At 36.5% G+C, this 18,202-nt stretch overlaps 1 protein-coding gene across 2 annotated transcripts in view; it reads left to right on the plus strand.

Annotated features, from left to right (window-relative positions):
• TULP4 (TUB like protein 4) overlaps positions 1-18,202 on the plus strand; it is a 199,172-nt gene that overhangs the window by 164,331 nt on the left and 16,639 nt on the right. For both annotated transcript variants that reach the window (XM_072643805.1, XM_072643806.1), the window contains exons 7-11: positions 3,009-3,233; positions 4,427-4,661; positions 9,318-9,462; positions 14,397-14,541; positions 15,338-15,431. In XM_072643805.1, coding sequence (XP_072499906.1) covers positions 3,009-3,233; positions 4,427-4,661; positions 9,318-9,462; positions 14,397-14,541; positions 15,338-15,431 — 844 coding nt within the window. The remainder of the gene's footprint in view (positions 1-3,008; positions 3,234-4,426; positions 4,662-9,317; positions 9,463-14,396; positions 14,542-15,337; positions 15,432-18,202) is intronic.

An 18,202-nucleotide genomic window follows, 5' to 3' on the forward strand; every position in this document is an offset into this window, starting at 1 on the left:
AATAACAACAGATAGACCTTTAAGAGATTTCTCTTTGAAAATACAGAAGAACACCAGGAGGAAAGCAGAAGGCAAATAAAAGTGGTGGTTAACAAACAGCCCTGAAGTATTATGGAGTAAATCTCATAACACCTGACCTATAGGGATGTGTATGTGGGGGGTAGGGGGGAGGGGAGACATAAAAGAGGAGAGGGGAATATGTGATAATTCCTTAATCAAGTCAAAGACTAACAGTAAGGAAATACAGGAAAACAACTCCTTTCATTTTTCAGGAAAAAGAGAGTCTCTAAGAGAATGGGTAGGGAGACAAGAGGAGGGATTGAAACAAGGAAAGGTAGAAATTTTGTTTTGGTGGGGACAATTGTTCAGTCATTTCAATCATGTCCAACTCTTCATGATCCCATTTGTCTTTCTTGGCAAAGATACTGGAGTATTTTGCCATTTCCTTCTCTAGCTCATTTTTACAGATGAGGAAAGTGAGGCAAACAAAGTTAAGTGACTTGCTCAGGATCCCATAGCTAATAAGTGTCTGAGGTCACATTTAAACTCAGGTCTTACTGACTCTAGGCCCAGCATTAGCTGCCTAGGCAGGAAGTACCTACCTCTCTGAACAGTGCTTCCATGAGGGAAGAGAGATGTTCCATAAAGGGAGATGGGAAGCTTACATTGAATTTAATCTTTAGAAATTCAGTACTCTGAAAGACAACTCATCAAGCCTCAGGAGAAGGAGAATTGGAGGTTGTAGACCCAGAAGAGTGGGAGGGCATGGACCTAATAGGGAGATTGCATGGCAGATGGGGAAAAAATAACTATGGAGAGGGCAAAGGTTAATAATGGAGTACAAAATAGCTACCTTAGAAACATTATTTCCATGAGGCATATTGAGAATAAAAGAGTAAGTTTAAGAACCATGAATCAAAGAATAAAACTCTATAACAGATTATTTTTGATGATAAATGATGAACAAAATGAAGGAAAAATTCTTTTTAGGAAAAATTGCAGAAAATGAAATTGGAAAAGTTTAAATAACAAGTTAAAGCGCAGGAAAAGAAGGGAAATTTTACTTGACTACTCATCTGAGAGGGAAAAAAGGGAGGATAAATAAAATAAGTACATAAAAGCAAGAAAAAAGAAACTAATAAGGAAAGCAAAACTAGGGGGAAAGGTTAAAAATAGGGAGGGGGCATCTTAGGGTTAAAGAGAGAACTATGGGGAATGAGGTTGCTTTAAAATAGATTAGACCCAAACAACTGAAGAAAAAAGGTATTATGTTTGTACAGAAAGAGGGGAAAACATCGTAATTTGTGTGTGTATATGTGTGAGAGAGAGAAAATATAAACCTAATTCTAATAACTCAGATGTGAAATGAATTAAACAATTCCACTGTCTAAAAACAAAGTGAATCACAGAATAAAAATTAAGGGCTAGACAAAAGACATTTACTAAGCATCAGTTTAGTCCAAAAAAAAAAAAAGAGGCAGTGGTTGCAATCAAGTTAAAACAAAAATGAAAAATAAGTAAATAAAAAACAAAATGAACATTCATAACATACAAATGTATTAACACGGAAACTCCATTGTTTTTAAAGGAACCATGGGAAAGAAATCAATATTAAACTTATTTAAAGTCAGTATATAAATTCATAAAAGAAGAATTTACAGAACTCTTAAGACGACATAGGCAGTAATCCAATAGTTGTATGAGATTTAGAATCGGAGACATTTAAACCTCAATGCTCCTCACTGTTTGTGAATAATTCTGACAGTCATTTGTATTTGTAAGAAATTATGCATATGATAAATATGCATGGAAATCTGTACATGAACTGATGTCAGAGTGAATTAAGCAGAGCCAAGAAAGCAACATGTATAATGACTACAGCTTGTAAACAACAACCCAAAAAAAAAACCATGAAAAGAAATCAAAAGTCAGTGTTTCAGAATTATAAAGAACAAGCATGATACGAGAAGATAACCTCATCCTGTTCTTTTGTACAAGCATTGTACATTGCCCATAGGTTTTTGTTGGGGTTTTCTTTTTAGCTGTGTTTATCAGTTATTCTGATTTTTTCCTCTTTAAAATTTGTCTTTTATGGAATGACTGTCTTAGAGAAGAAGTAGGAAACGTACTAGAGGAAATTATGGTGAAGTGAAACATCAGGAGACATCAATAAAAACTTATTTTAAAAAATAAAATATATGGTGCCCAATTTCTGATATTTGAAACCCCTCAAGGCCTTAGTGTTAGAACTCCATATGCTGGGATGAGAATTAATAAATTGTCCTGTATTTTCTTCCCATTATGCTTCTCTCTGTGGACTAATCTTATCAAATAGCAGCTTTAAACTTAGAATTTTCTCAAGAGAAGCAGTCTTGATTTGTATAGGAATCATAGATTTCCCTTTCTCTGACCGTGTGAATCTTCTCTTTTCTCAGTACGCCACCTATGGCCACATTTTCAGTAGTTGTGAAGGGAAAACAGAAGACAGGAAATGAAGCATTAGAAATTGCTCCTAACTCTTCTTTCTCTTTCCCTTCCTCAAGCTTTCCCCTTGACTTTTTCCCACCATAGCAATCCATTACAGTAAAAAGAAAGAAAACTTTTATTTCTCAGTACCTCTATACATTGCTTTGCCCTCACAGAGCCCCTTCCCCAGGCAACAGAAGCTAGTACCATGAAGCTGTGGTGACCCAACTTTTACTGTTGAGGCTGCGCAGTTTAATTCCATACATATGCACATACCTACATGTACCTGCTATGTGCTAGGCACTGGGGTATACAGAAGTTTAAAATCTCATAATTCCTACCCTCAAGGAGCAGACATTCGCCTGTGCATTGTTATCAAAGAATAGATATTCTTGGGAACCAAATTCAAAATTCTAAATATACTGTACCATAATACAGTTCAGATACATTATTGGTTAAATAGGTTTTGTGAAAAAGATCTGGAAACCTGACTCTCTCACTTAATGAAAATAGTGAACTTTTATAATATCCTCTTCCTACAGCGTCCCATAATCTCAATTTGTTGGGGTCACCGGGACTCACGCCTACTTATGGCATCTGGGCCTGCCTTGTATGTGGTTCGTGTGGAACACCGGGTCTCTAGTCTTCAACTCCTGTGCCAGCAGGCTATTGCCAGCTCCATTAGGGATGACAAGGATATCAGCAAGTTAACCCTGCCACCAAGGCTGTGCTCATACCTCACTACTGCCTTCATTCCAACAATTAAGGTAAAGCTAACTTAATACCTCACTCCTCTTGACATACATACCACCTTTTTCCCCTCTCTTCCATACTCCCTCCAAACAGGCATGCTAATAAAAGGCAAAGACAGCTGATGGAACAAAGAAAGTAGACCCACCTGCTGATGCTGATTAAAGAGCAAATTAAAATGGCAAGCAGGGTGGAAAGATACTGTAGCAAAATACTGTCACATTTTCCTGCTTGCTGTGTTTAACATCAGTGTTAATCCTTATTTCTCGTGAAACAGCTAGGTTGCACAGTGGATAAACCGCATGACTTGGAGTCAAGAAAACTTGAGTTCAAATCCTTCACTTAATATCTGTGCTCCTGGGAAAGTTATTTAACCTCTGTCACAAGTTCCTTCTCTTTAAAATGAGGATAATAAGAGCATCTTCCTCGTAGAGTTGTTGTGAGGATCAGATAGTGAAGTAGGAAGTGTAAGTGGTACATTTTATAGAAGAGGAAACAGAGATCCAGATAAAGACTCAACTAGAAAGTGTAATAATAAAGAACTTTCCTCAGTACAAGGACCTATGATGAAACGTGTTCCCCGTCTCCTTTCAGAGGACTGATGTCTTAAAATGAAGACTGAGACATGCATGACCAATAAAAGAAATTTGTTTTGTCTATGCTAATTTGTTATGAGGATTTTATTTTTCCTTTTTTAAATCGTTTAATTGGGGTTTGTAGGAGTTCAAGGGAGAGAAAAGAAATGCTTGTCACCTGGAGAAAAAAAGAAAGGATAAAAACTGGGATTTTAAACTCCTGATTAAAAATTTAGCACTCTTTCCCCTTTTCCATGTTATGCCTTTTAGGTCATACACCCAAGTTAACATTCATAACCTAGCTGCCACTATCTTATTATCTCACTAATCTTCCCCAAAGAAATTGAAGTGCATAATTGAATGTGTTGTGTTACAGACTAGTACGCTATAAAGATTTTAAAATACAGTTTTTATCTTTTTGCCATCTCAGAACAATTGATGTTTATCTTCTGGCCAGTACTTGAAATCTTAGTATTGGAATTTTTTGTCAAAAATAGAGAAATGTCAGTCAATGATGTTTGTCAGTAATTTAAAAAAGAATTTCCTTTTAAAGAGAAACTATTTTTATCTTAATTTTCTTTCTGTTATTTCTCTTCATTGAAGTAAAACCTAGTTTTACCTGTGTTTACCTTTAGCCCCCTATCCCAGACCCCAACAACATGAGAGACTTTGTCAGCTACCCAACTGCCGGTAATGAAAGACTCCATTGTACCATGAAACGAACCGAAGATGATCCAGAAGTAGGGGGCCCTTGTTATACACTCTACTTGGAATATCTTGGCGGTTTAGTACCCATCCTGAAAGGGCGTCGTATTAGCAAGCTTCGACCAGAATTTGTCATAATGGATCCAAAAACAGATGGCAAAACAGGTGGGATACCTTTTGGGAGGAAGGTGTTTTTTAGGAACCTTAAAGAATTATATAATATTTGTAGAAAATGCTATTCCAATATAGAGTCAGAGGAGATTACTCTGTTTAGAGTATAAAAGTTAAGTTCTTGGTGGATAAGGACAAAAAAAAAATATCCCTAAAACAACAGTATAAATCTCTCATGTTCCCTTCCCAGGCCTATGAATCTAAGCTTTTTTTTTTTTTTTTTTTTTTTTTTTTAGTAGCACTAAAATGTAATACGTAGTCTTTGACCAAGATTTCTTGGATATACTTTCAGAAAGTTAGAGTTTGATATGCCTTCTTTTTCATCAGGTTTACATTTTCATATTCCCCTTGAGTGTATTTTAATTATTGGAAGTATTGTGCCTATTTGGCATTGCCTTTGATAGCTTCTATAAAAACTATTTTACTCTAGAATTATTGCTAAGGTTTGGCTAGAATGATTTAATATTATTTTCCTTGTAAACTTGATTTTCATATTCTTTGTACGCTCTATAATTTTGAAGGTTCAATTGGAGACCTAATTGGAGAGTATTAGTTTTTAAAATTAGTTGTTCACTCATTCAGTTGTGTCTAACTCTTCATTACTCTGGACCATACTGTCCAAGAGATTTTCTTGGCAGGGATGCTAGAGTGGTTGCCATTTTCTTCTCTAGTGGATTAAGGCAAACAGAGGTTAAGTGATTGTCAGCTTAGAACTTAGGTCTTCCTGACTCCAGGCCCAGTGTACTATCCACTAAGCCACCCAGCTCCCTTTAAATTTAGTACTAATATATAAATTCCTCAGTGCAGCTAATTTTATTCAAACTTATGTAGACTTTTAAGATTTTTTTAATTGCAGTTAGGGTCTAAGAAATAATATTAGATGCCTAGTAATTTTTGCTGTTGCATGAATTTTCTGATTAAGGAAGACTACAGTGGTTGTACAATAATAAAAATGGTGATATTATTTTGTATTTGAAATTCAAAATCAAGTTTTACTTCAGATAATTATTGTCTTCAGAAATCAGAACCAAGAAATTCTTGTTTAGCATTATATATTTCTATAGAAAGCTTCTTTAGAATGTGAAGATAATTCTGACTTTATGAGATGTAAATATCCTACACCAGTATGGAGAAGGAAACAGGTTCTCTCCTATCTGTCTGGCTATTACTTCATGATTTCTCTTGCTGGATTATCATCCATATCTCATCTCCTACATGTAAGTATAGAGCTTTCTTCTCTCTCAGCCTTTTTCTTCTTGGTGAACTCATCAGTTTACATGTTCAGCTCTCATTTTTATACAGATGGCCTCCAGATATATTCACCTAGCTTTTCTCTTGAACTTAGTACTACATCACCATCTGTCCATTGGGTGTTTCAAACTCATTTGTGTCTAAACAGAACAAATTATCTTTCCCCCAAAACCTTTCCCTCTTGGACCTATCTCTGCTTAGGCCAGCACCATCCTTCCAATCTCTCTGGTGTGCAGCCTCAAACTCATTCTTGCCGCTCCCCTCTTCCTCACTCTTCATATCCTGTCACTTGCCAAAAAGATCATCTCATTTCCATTTACATGGCTACCATTTTTGTTCCAGGCCCTTATCACCTCTTGCCTGGAACACATAGAAGGAAGAAGAATTCCTGAGTCTCTTAATCTTTTCTAGAAGGATTATGAAACTATACTTTAAGCACTGGTATCAATCACTTGGCCATGGGAGAAATGTAAACATCCATTCACCACATGTGAATTATCCCTGTTCTCATTTTGGCAAGTGAGATCCTTAGTTATTGTCTTGCTAGAGGATTGCTCTGACTAATCACCTGTGAATTTCTTTAACTCTAGGATTAATTTTCACATCTAGCTTCCTTTTCTTCTTCTCACTCACCTCTTACCTTCTCTTACCAACTGTCATGAGAATACTTTCTTTTGACTTTGTGTGCTAGGTTACTGTTGTTGAATAAATATACCATAATGCAGAAATCATACAGGAACAAACTTAGGTTTCAGAAAAATAACCCTGATCAAAGATTAGGATTTTTCGGAGGCTTTTTAAAGACTAAAAAAATACGTTAGAGAGAAAGAGAAATAATTTTTGACATACAGCAACTTCATATATCTTCTTAGGTCATAAAAGTTGAACAAACTTAGTTAAACAGGATCATATTTTTATACATCCCCTAAGGAAACAGACCTAGTTAAACAGACTCTATACATAAACTAAGTCAGGCTACAGATTAAAATACAATTGGAGGGTTCACAGAGGGACATTTGAGAGGCAAGATTTTCACATCTCAAAGATAACTACAGCTGGAGAGAGCTGGTATCCTCAAATGAGGCAAACCTTGATTCCCCTTTTAACTTCTTTTCTGAGAAATGTTTGAGGCCTTAAGTGAACTTTCACATTTCATAGGACAGATTTCAGCCAGCTCATTAACTTCTAAGAGAAACAGCCCTAACTACGCTCCCTCATAATAAAAATTAATAAAAGGAAATAAAAAATTATCATAACACAACTACCTCTCTTGTCGTAAGCCTTCATCCTTCTCCCTTAACTGAAATCCTTCTCTTATCACTCTGTACCTTCTCTTCTTTTTCATGTCCTTCTGCAAATTCTGACATGCTGGTCCTGCTCAAATGAATTTGACTCAAGCCTTTTTTCAGCCAAAGAAAAGCAAAGTTTATTAAAGATCCGCCATATTGGTGAGACTCTTAAGAAATTTCACCATTGGCTAGACTCATAAGGAATCTGAGCACCTTCATGGAAATGGGATGGGTCTTTTATATAAAAGGATTGTGGGAAGGATGTGGGGATGGTCTAGTAGTCTGGAGTGATGGGAGGAGGGGTCCAGGGAATATCTTGAGGAGAAGTCTAAGGAGGATCTTGATGGGACTGGGTGACTTCAGGAACCAAGAGAATGGAATTAAGGGTGGAAAGTAGCTGAAGACTACCTGGAGATGACAGACAGGGGAGGGGTAGGCTAGTTTAGGAGTAACAGAGATTTGGACCTTGTGATAATGGAAGGCTTATGGCCTTAGGCAAACTCCAGATCAAGTGGGAAGATTCAAGGGAGCTCCCAGAGCCTGTACCCCATCACTTGTGCACTAGTATTTTTCCATTTCCCATTTTTCCATTTACCATTTCTTTGGTCCTAGTCTTGGAGTCCTTTCCATTTTTCTTCAGTTTCTGCTCAGTTCTCCCAAATTTTCTCTCCCCATATTCAGGCTCTGCCCTTCAAAATTCCAAAACCTTCCTAAGTGCTTTCACAGTTCTTTTTTCTTCTTCAGCTTCTTCTCCTCTTGTTCCTTCTCCCATGGAAGCTGGAGTGTGTTTTTAAGGCTTTACAAAGCTTATGAATTAAATTTTTGCATCTTGTCTGCTGAAAATATACAAAACCTAAATCAAGTGAATTCATATTCAATGATGAATTTGATTTAAGCAATGTCGACTCAGACTTTCAAAAGTAAGATAACAAATCGAGTATCCTCATTTGGATTGTAGAGGGAGGAAAATCTCGGTTAAACAGAGGTCCTTGGTCTTAGAAACTACCCTTCCCCACATTTTTTTATCAGTTCTTCTGATCTAAAAAGGGAGGCTTAAAATTCAAATGTCCCAAGAACTCTATCAATCATTTGCCTCTTACTGTGAATACTTTAATCCTGTTTTTGTTTTATTTTCCTCCCAAGGCTGATCTAAGATTATCATCTTTGAGATAATAGCAGTCTTAACTGCCAGAGAGTACATGACAAACTTGAGTGAACTGCAAAAAAAAAACCAAAGTGGACAGCTTTAGGCTGTACCGGATGTCTGGAGATAGGCCATAAAGTGCAGAAAGGATGGTGGGAAGAGTACCAAAGACAATCTAAAAACTATGTAATTTTGCTCAGGGTTCCTTTCACTGAAAATCCTCTTGCTCCACTGCCTTTGCCTCAATAAGTATTTTCCTTAGACCAAGGATAGTCAACTGGCAAAGTGATTTGGAATTGGCTAGACAGAGTAACCTTAGAGGACCTGACTCCTTCTGCTGCTCAGATCTATTTAAACATTCTATACAAATATCCCCCTACAATTAGGACCTTTCAGATCACATAGGTTGGGCCTGCTACCATCCCAGCTTCATTCTCAGCAAATAGTTTCATTGTTCTTTTCATAATTAGTTATAAATAAATACATCCTCAACTCCTTGAGAATCCCTGAATTTGACCGTTTTTATTTCTTTGCATCCCTAGCATGTTTGGGAACCAATAAAATCTCCCACAACATTTAACAAAAGAGCTAACTCTCTGGGGCCAGACCTGAAGTCTTTATTGGTCCTACAGTTAGTGAAAATTCCAAGGAAGTGTCTGCCAGCCAGATGTGAACTCAATTGAATATCACCTAGAGTCATAGTAGATAGTCCAGCCATTTTGGTTCCAACAGTAACAGAATAAAAACTGCCATACAATTATACATGTTCTTGAGGCATTAATAATTGAAATCACTACCCTCATTCCCCAAAGAATATACCCTTCTCTATATCCAGCCTTAGTAAGTGAAAGGATTTACCTTACAGAGATAATCTATTGGACACTTAATAAATGTTTTTTTAATAGAGTGCTGTCATAACATTACCATAATATCACTTAAATTTGGTGGGGTATTCTATCTTCTCAGATGAAATCTATGGAAACAGTTTGCTTTCTACCATGATTGACAGCTGTAACTGTTCAGATTCCAGCGATATTGAGCTGAGTGATGATTGGGCTGCCAAGAAATCTCCCAAAATCTCTAGGGCTAGCAAATCACCTAAACTCCCCAGGTAATCTCAGCTTTTTTAAGATTTTGTGTGTGTTCTTATATAAGTATCTCTCTCTGTACATTCATATATATATGTATATATATATTCAAATATTGTTACTTGCCATTGTAATTATGACAGCAGTTACATCAAAAAGTCTACTAGGGCTGAGGTAGGGATGTTATTTTTATAAGATCTTTCGTTAGAAAGATTCTATCAGATAAAATTAGAGCTTTGGGATTTTTCCCCCTAAAAGTCACTCAGGAAACCTATCTAGCCCTTGAAACTCTTCTCTGTAGTTACTAGTGATAATTACAATATAGGAATACTCCTCTGACTCACTTTTTCTGTCTCAAATTGGAAACGAAGATAGGGCATAATTTGTCTAACATTATGGAAAATATTTACATAAAATGGCTATAATTCTAATTGAAAGAAATATATTTAAAAAAATGTTTAGTGGCTGCTGCCTCCCTAAGGAATTGTCTTAAAGAATGACAAAGCATTGTGGTAATGAGTGCAGTTAGTGGAAAGAGCAAAGCAGTGGGAGTCAGGAGTCTGGGCTTTTGTTCCATCTCTGCTATGAACTAGCTGTGTGATTGTGAACAGCAAGTTAATTACCTTCCCTGGGTCTTACTTTTCTCCTTTGTTGAAATGAGAGAGTTGTACGAGATGTTCACAAAAATCCTCTTCTGTTCTAAAGTGCTCTGACATCATCAGTATGGTGCTTGCTTGGTCTCATGATCTAGGCATTTGACCCCTTAATAACCTATCTTTCGCATCTAAATGAGACACCACAACAACCTACATAGGTTTTCTTTGTAAGCCTTCATTACCTTGTTTCATAGACTCAGGACCATATGATGTAGTAGGAAGAGTGCTAGACTTTTGAGTCATGAGATGTGTATTCAAAGCCTTGCGCAGAAACTCGCTAGATATGTGATAATGGGCAAGTCACTTAGCCTCTTGGAACCTCAGTTTCTCCATCTGTAAAACTGTGTTACTATTGGCACTACCTACTTCACAGGACTGTTATGAGGAAAGCACTTTGCTTTTCTTAAGACAAAGTAACCTTTCCGGGGGAGGAGCCAAGATGACAGAGTAGAAAGAGACACACATGGTAGCTCCAAACCCACAGCCCATAAAATATCTGTAAAGAAGAACTGCAACAAATTCTGGAGCAGCAGAAGCCACAGAACAACAGAGTGGAGGAGATTTCTGTTCCAGAGAGACCTGAAAAACTGACACAAAAGGTCCGTCACACACCGGACCCGGAGCAGAGCCCAGCCCTGCCTTGGCCGGGCGGCACCAAGAGGAGCAGATCCGAGAAGGCATCAGGGACAGACTTTCTAGCAGCTGCGCAGGTCCCTCCACCCACAGGCACCAAAGGTCAGTGAGAGGGTGTTTTCAGCTCCCCGAGAGGGGAGCAGGGTGTCTCCATAACTCAGGCCCCCTTGGGAGGCAGCAGCAGACAGTGGCTCCCAAAGCAGGCAGGAGCTCGGATCCATTGTCCGAGGTCTCTGCATAAACCCCCTGAGGGAACTAAGCCCTGTGTGGCAGCCCTTCCCTGACCTGAGCACCTGAACTTAATCTCACACTGAATAGTAGCCCCACTCCCGCCAAAAGCCCTGAGGCTGAGAAGCAGCATTTGAATCTCAGCCCCCAAGCACTAGCTGGGCAGATCTGGAGTTGAGGTGGGTGTAGAGAAGAAACTCAGAAGTCAAGTCACTGGCTGGAAAAATGCCCAGAAAAGGGAAAAAAAATAAGACCATAGAAGGCTACTTTCTTGGTGAACAGATATCTTCTCCCATCCTTTCTGATGAGGAAGAACAATGCTTACCATCAGGGAAAGACATAAAAGTCAAGGCTTCTGTATCCCAAACATCCAAAATTAATATTCAGTGGGCTCAGGCCATGGAAGAGCTCAAAAAGGATTTTGAAAATCAAGTTAGAGAGGTGGAGGAAAAATTGGGAAGAGAAATGAGAGAGATGCAAGGAAAGCATGAAAAGCAGGTCAACACCTTGCTAAAGGAGACCCAAAAAAATGCTGAAGAAAATAACATCTTTAAAAATAGGCTAACTCTATTGGCAAAAGAGGTTCAAAAAGCCAATGAGGAGAAGAATGCTTTCAAAAGCAGAATTAGCCAAATGGAAAAGGAGGTTCAAAAGCTCACTGAAGAAAATAGTTCTTTCAAAATTAGAATGGAACAGATGGAGGCTAATGACTTTACGAGAAACCAGGAAATCACAAAACAAAACCAAAAGAATGAAAAAATGGAAGATAATGTGAAATATCTCATTGGAAAAACAACTGACCTGGAAAATAGATCCAGGAGAGACAATTCAAAAATTATGGGACTGCCTGAAAGCCTTGATCAAAAAAAGAGCCTAGACATCATCTTTCATGAAATTGTCAAGGAAGACTGCCCTGATATTCTAGAACCAGAGGGCAAAATAAGTGTTCAAGGAATCCACTGATCGTCTGAAAGAGATCCAAAAAGAGAAACTCCTAGGAACATTGTGGCCAAATTCCAGAGTTCCCTGGTCAGGGAGAAAATATTGCAAGCAGCTAGAAAGAAACGATTCAAGTATTGTGGAAATACAATCAGGATAACACAAGATCTAGCAGCTTCTACATTAAGGGATTGAAGGACGTGGAATAGGATATTCCAGAAGTCAAAGGAACTAGGACTAAAACCAAGAATCACCTACCCAGCAAAACTGAGTATAACACTTCAGGGGGAAACAATGGTCTTTCAATGAAATAGAGGACTTTCAAGCATTCTTGATGAAAAGACCAGAGCTGAAAAGAAAATTTGACTTTCAAACAGAAGAATGAAGAGAAGCATGAAAAGGTAAACAGCAAAGAGAAGTCATAAGGGACTTTACTAAAGTTGAACTGTTTACATTCCTACATGGAAAGACAATATTTGTAACTCTTGAAACTTTTCATTATCCGGGTAGTTGGTGGGATTACATACACACACACACACACACACACACACACACACACACACACACAGGGCACAGAGTGAATGAAATAGAATGGGATCATATCTTTAAAAAAATGAAATTAAGGGGTGAAGAGAGAAATATATTGGGAGGAGAAAGGGAGAAATGGAATGGGGCAAATTATCTCTCATAAAAGAGGCAAGCAAAGGACTTTTTTAGTTTGGGGAAAAAGAGGGGAGGTGAGAGAAAAACATGGTTTACTCTCATCACATTCCACTAAAGGAAGGAATAAAATGCACACTCATTTTGGTATGAAAACCTATCTCACAATACAGGAAAGTGGGCGAGAAGGGGATAAGCAGGGTAGGGGGGATGATGGAAGGGAGGGCAATGGGAGGAGGGAGCAATTTGAAGTCAACACTCTTGGGGAGGGACAGGATCAAAAGAGAGAATAGAAGCAATGGGAGGCAGGATAGGATGGAGGGAAATATAGTTAGTCTTACACAACACGAGTATCATGGAAGTCATTTGCAAAATTACACACATATGGCCTGTATTGAATTGCTTGCCTTCCCAAAGGGAATGGGTGGGGAGGGAGGGATGAAGAGAAGTTGGAACTCAAAGTTTTAGGAACAACTGTTGAATACTGTTCTTGCTACTAGGCAATAAGAAATACAGGTAATGGGGTATAGAAAGTTATCTGGCCCTACAGGACAAAAGAGAAGATGGGGACAAAGGCAGATTAGTGATAGGGGCAATTGGAATGCTCGGTGTTTTGGGGTGGGGGGAGGGGACAAATGGGGAGAAAATTTGGAACCCAAAATTTTGTGAAAATGAATGTTAAAAGTTAAATAAATAAATTTAAAAAAAAAAAAGAAAGAAATCATAGACCCAAATAACAATTCAAAAAATGTGCCAGGCATTGTGCTGAGTGCTGAAAATACAGAATCAAAAATGAAACTGTCTCTGCTCCCAAGGAGGAATATACACAAATATATAGAAATACATATATATATACATATATGTATTTCTATGTGTATATGTTATGTATATATGTACACACACACAATCCATTAGATCTATAATATATTGATGTGTGTATATATACATGTGTACATAGATAGTATTATATATCTAATATATGTGTGTTTGCATACACACCCAAAAAAAGTAACCTTTCCTATTTTGTATTTTGTAACTATTCATTTAAGCTTTATAACATTTCCTTAGAGAAAGATTCACATTAAATGGTATTATCTTCATGTTTTAATGAAGCAACTAGTCCTCAGGGATTTGCTCAGATGTAGTGCTAGTAGTAAAAACTATTAATTCAGTCTGCTAAAATCAAGAATGTTACATAAAGTAACAACGTAACAATGAAGGACATCAATTTTTGGTTTATTTTTTTTCTTTACCAATGAGAGTAAATGGCTTCCTGCCACATTATTCCTCATTGTCTTGAATTCTATTTTTGTGTAAGAGTCCCAGCAGAGACCACATATATACATGCATTCACATATGCATACATACATACATCTGGGTTAAACAAGGGTTACCCCAAAGGTCCTTGCTTTTAGAAACTACCCTTTCCCACACGTATATTCTTTCTCAGGATCACACAGCAGTAGGTATCTGAGGTCAGATTTTTAACTCAGGTCTTTTCAGACTCAGTGCTTATCCACTGTGCCATCTACTATCAATACATCTTGGAAAGAATCGTAGATGTCGTATATTTGGATAAAAGTCAGTCATTGTTTTCTTTTCTTCTGCACAAAGCAAAGGAAATAGGATACCATACCACTGATATATTTTCTTAAATTGAGAGCTTAGACTTTAGGACTAACCATAGATAAGAAAGAGAAATGATTATTTAACATGGGAAGAGGGAATTAAAAGTCACAATTTGTAGGTTTAAGACAATTTTGTGTAATTTATATATTTCTACCTGTGAAGGTCTATAATCACATATATATATATGTATTTCATATTCTGCTTTCTGGAAGAATCAACATTGAAGCCCGAAAATCTCCAAAGTTATCCCGAGCTGCTCAAGAGATATCCAGGTCCCCAAGGTTACCAATTAGGAAACCTTCAATTGGCTCACCAAGCCTAACTCGGAGAGAGTTTCCATTAGAAGATATCACTCAGGTAGTGTATACCTTCCAGGCTCACATTGTCTTTTTGTATCCACAACACCTGTCTGATTTTGATGAACTCAACATACTTCTTTTAGTTTGCTTTTTGTTTTTGACTTGGTGACTGCTTGTGTGGTACAGAGAGGTCATTTATGAACATTACAGATCAGTAAGTACTAGAAATGATCAAAGATAAAATGCGTCAACGAGTGAGATGCTCCCTTTCCTCTAGGCCTTCCATTTCCAGGTTGCAAATGAAAGGGTGGCACAAAGAAAGTAGCGATGTTAAATGTTCTTTGAGTGGAAAATAACTAATCAAATCTAACTAATAGTTGTAGAAGTAGACTGGCCCTTTATCTGCAGTTACAAAGTGGGAAGTAAGACTATTGTAAGAAGATTAGCAATATAGTATTTGTGTTATTTAGTAGCCATATAGACTTACTAATAAGGATTTATTATGTAATATTAAATCCAAGCAGTTTTCAGTGGGAAAGTAGGCTGCAAAGTCATAATACATCTGCTGGCTAGTTTTTCAGATAGAGTTATGGTGGCCAACTAAAGAAAAAGTAGAAAAGACAACACAATGAAATTAAAGTTCCCAAATAAGGTATTTTCTCTTTGTGCCAGAGGAAGATTCTCCTGTGTTACTTAGCACACTAGAGCCCTGAAAAGGAGATGCTTATAAGAGAAGGCATTAGAGGGTTGATGTTTGTTCTGAGAAGTACTTTGCTTTTAAAATTGACTATAGTATTTAGTGTTCCTGGAAAATAATAAATCAGCTTGTGATTCTTCTTTTCTTTTCTTCACAGCACAATTATCTTGCTCAGGTTACATCTAATATCTGGGGAACCAAATTTAAGATTGTAGGTTTGGCTACTTTCCTGCCAACTAACCTTGGTGCAGGTAAAAATTTATTCGATGTTCTCTGTCTGTTATTCTACACATCTGGTTTTGAAATGAAAAATGGGCTGCTGTGCTAATGTTATTCTGCAGTCGTATTTTGCCTTCATTCTTGAGCTGGTGGCACAATCAATAGAAAACTGGAACTAGAGTCAAAAAGACCTGAGTTCAAATTCAGCCTCAGACAATTACTGGCTCTATGACCCTGGACAAGTCACTTAACTTTTTGCCTCAGTTTCATCTCATCTGTAAAATGGGGGTAATAATAGTACTTGCCTCATAGGGTTGTTGGTGAGGATCAAATGAGATTTGGTTTGTAAAGTGTTTTGCAAATGCCGGGCACAAAGTAGGCATTGCATAAATGCTTATCCCTTTCCTTTTAGATAATGTGGTTTCTCAAAAGTCTCATATTATAAAAGAGGATGATTTAAATTGATTTTAGAAAGGATTTTTTAGGATTATTAGGCTTTTCATTTTTTAGTACTTGATTATGTTTAAAATGACAGAAACAAAATCCTATTAAAGCTACAAGGAAGTTCTGGATTTTATTTTATTTTTTGAACTTTTACTTTTGATATCTTCATGGTACTGATATTTCCAAGCTCTTAAGTCAAAAGAAACCACTACCAAAGAAAGTAAGAAAGATATCTTGGTGCAAACAGTAGTAAAAGATTATATAGCCACTTAGTATTAAATTCCATGGTGGCAGTTCTTAATAAATATAGTTGTGAGTTTGATAAATTAATCTTCTTAAGGACAAATTATATTATTTTTGCCTTAGATGTTGTCCAAGGGAAAGAGTGAAAACTTACCCAAGGGTCACTGAATAAATTAGAGACAAAACTGGACTAGAGAACATAGATCTCAGGCGCATTATTTGCTCATCTACCTTGTCTCCATTGATTACTTCATTAATAATAATAAATAGGTATGTACATTAAGTATAAAGATTTGTGCCAAAGGATCGTTTTTAGGGAATTTAATCCTAACATGCAGCAAGTTAGTGCAGTGGATAGAGTGAGAGGCCTGGACTCAGGAAGATCTGAGTTCAAATCCAACCTCACAGACTTATTAGCTGTGTAATCTTGGGCAAGTCACTTAGCCCTGTTTGCCTCAGTTTCCTCATCTGTAAAATGAGCTGGAGAAGGAAATGGCAAACCACTCCACTATCTTTGCAAAGAAAACCCCAAATCAAGTCACAAAGAATTGGACACAACTGAAGCAAATGAACATTTGTCAACAACAAATCCTAACACAGGGTCTCTCTTTCGTTTGAGGAATCATATTGACCGGTATTATTCTTAGTGCATTGTCACTCAAGGGTATCTATGTCTTCATCGAAGACATACCATATTACCACATTTCTCAAGTGAAGGGCTGACTTCTATTTGGTCTTAAGAAGCTATCCACAACTTTTTTTTTTTAATGTTTTACCAATGCTTTTGTTTTTAGTTTTTAGATATTTTAGTTTAGTTTTAGTTTTTAAATATTTTCCAGTATTTCCGATAGAACTTTCTCTTTTAACAAAGAAAATGAGTTAAACAAAGCATCTTTATAGCACTTCCATCTGATGGTATATGTAACATTTTTGTTCCCTTCATCTTTGGTATTAGCTTGATGATATCTTCTAGACTGTCTTCTAGAGACTATTATATTTGTCCAAATTCTATTGTCATTTTAAAGTTGTTCTTATTTACGCTATTGGGTCGTTATTGTTATTGTTCTTTTGGTTCTGCTTTCTTCACTTCTTATTAGTTTTGTCCAGTATGATTTTCAAATCCTCAGTATCTTAGGAGAGCTATCTTCCAGCATAATAAAATAGGCCTATAAGCCTATTTTCATAAATCTGGTGTTAGTGTCCCTGCATTCATTTCCTTATGTTAGGCATTATTGTCTATTTATGGACAGTTGTAGTGTAGGAAAAATAAGGACAAAGAAATCATTGGAAACTATTTTGCCCAATTATGTCAATAAATCTTATATATAAGGTGAAATGATATTTTCAAAAATGTAAAATACCCAAATTAATTTAAAAAATATTGAATTTAGACAGCCCAGTCTTTTAAAGAGAGAGAGAGAAAGTAAATTATAGATAAATGCTTTAAAAAAAAACAAAGCCCAGGACAAATGATTTTACAAGTGAATTCTACCAGACATACAAAGGAAAATTATATAAAATGTTTGCAAATAGGAAAAAACTATTATCCTACCCAGGTCCTTTTCTGAGATAAATATGGTCCTGACACCTAAACAAGGGAGCAGCAGGTTAGAAAAAGAAACTGTAGATCATTATCTCTAATGAATATTGATAGGAAAATATTGAATAAAAAATTAAAATTTTAAAATGTTAGCAAAGTGACTACAACAGCACACTATTTCAGGGTCGAATTTAAACTAGGAATGCAAGATTGGTTCAATATGAAGAAAATTATAAATATAATAAACTATATTAACAACAAAACACTCAAAATCATATGATTATAACATAGACTCAGAAAAGGCTTTTAACAAAATATATTACCCATTTATGTTAAAAATACTAGAAGATACTTAATGAATAACTGGACTTTTCTTAAATAAAGTAAATAGCATTATTAGTGAAGGAAAATTGCTATGAGACCTTTGCAATTTGATTGGGTAAGGTAAGGATAGCTGTTATTCATCCCATTATTTGAAAGTGATAGAAAAAGAATGAGACGATACACATAGAGAAAAAATGAAATTGTTAGAATCCTAGAGATTCAATTGAAAAATCAGCAGAAATAATAACATTA

The sequence above is a fragment of the Notamacropus eugenii genome, chromosome 2 (genome assembly GCF_028372415.1).
Source record: "Notamacropus eugenii isolate mMacEug1 chromosome 2, mMacEug1.pri_v2, whole genome shotgun sequence".
Taxonomy (NCBI): Eukaryota; Metazoa; Chordata; class Mammalia; order Diprotodontia; family Macropodidae; genus Notamacropus; species Notamacropus eugenii.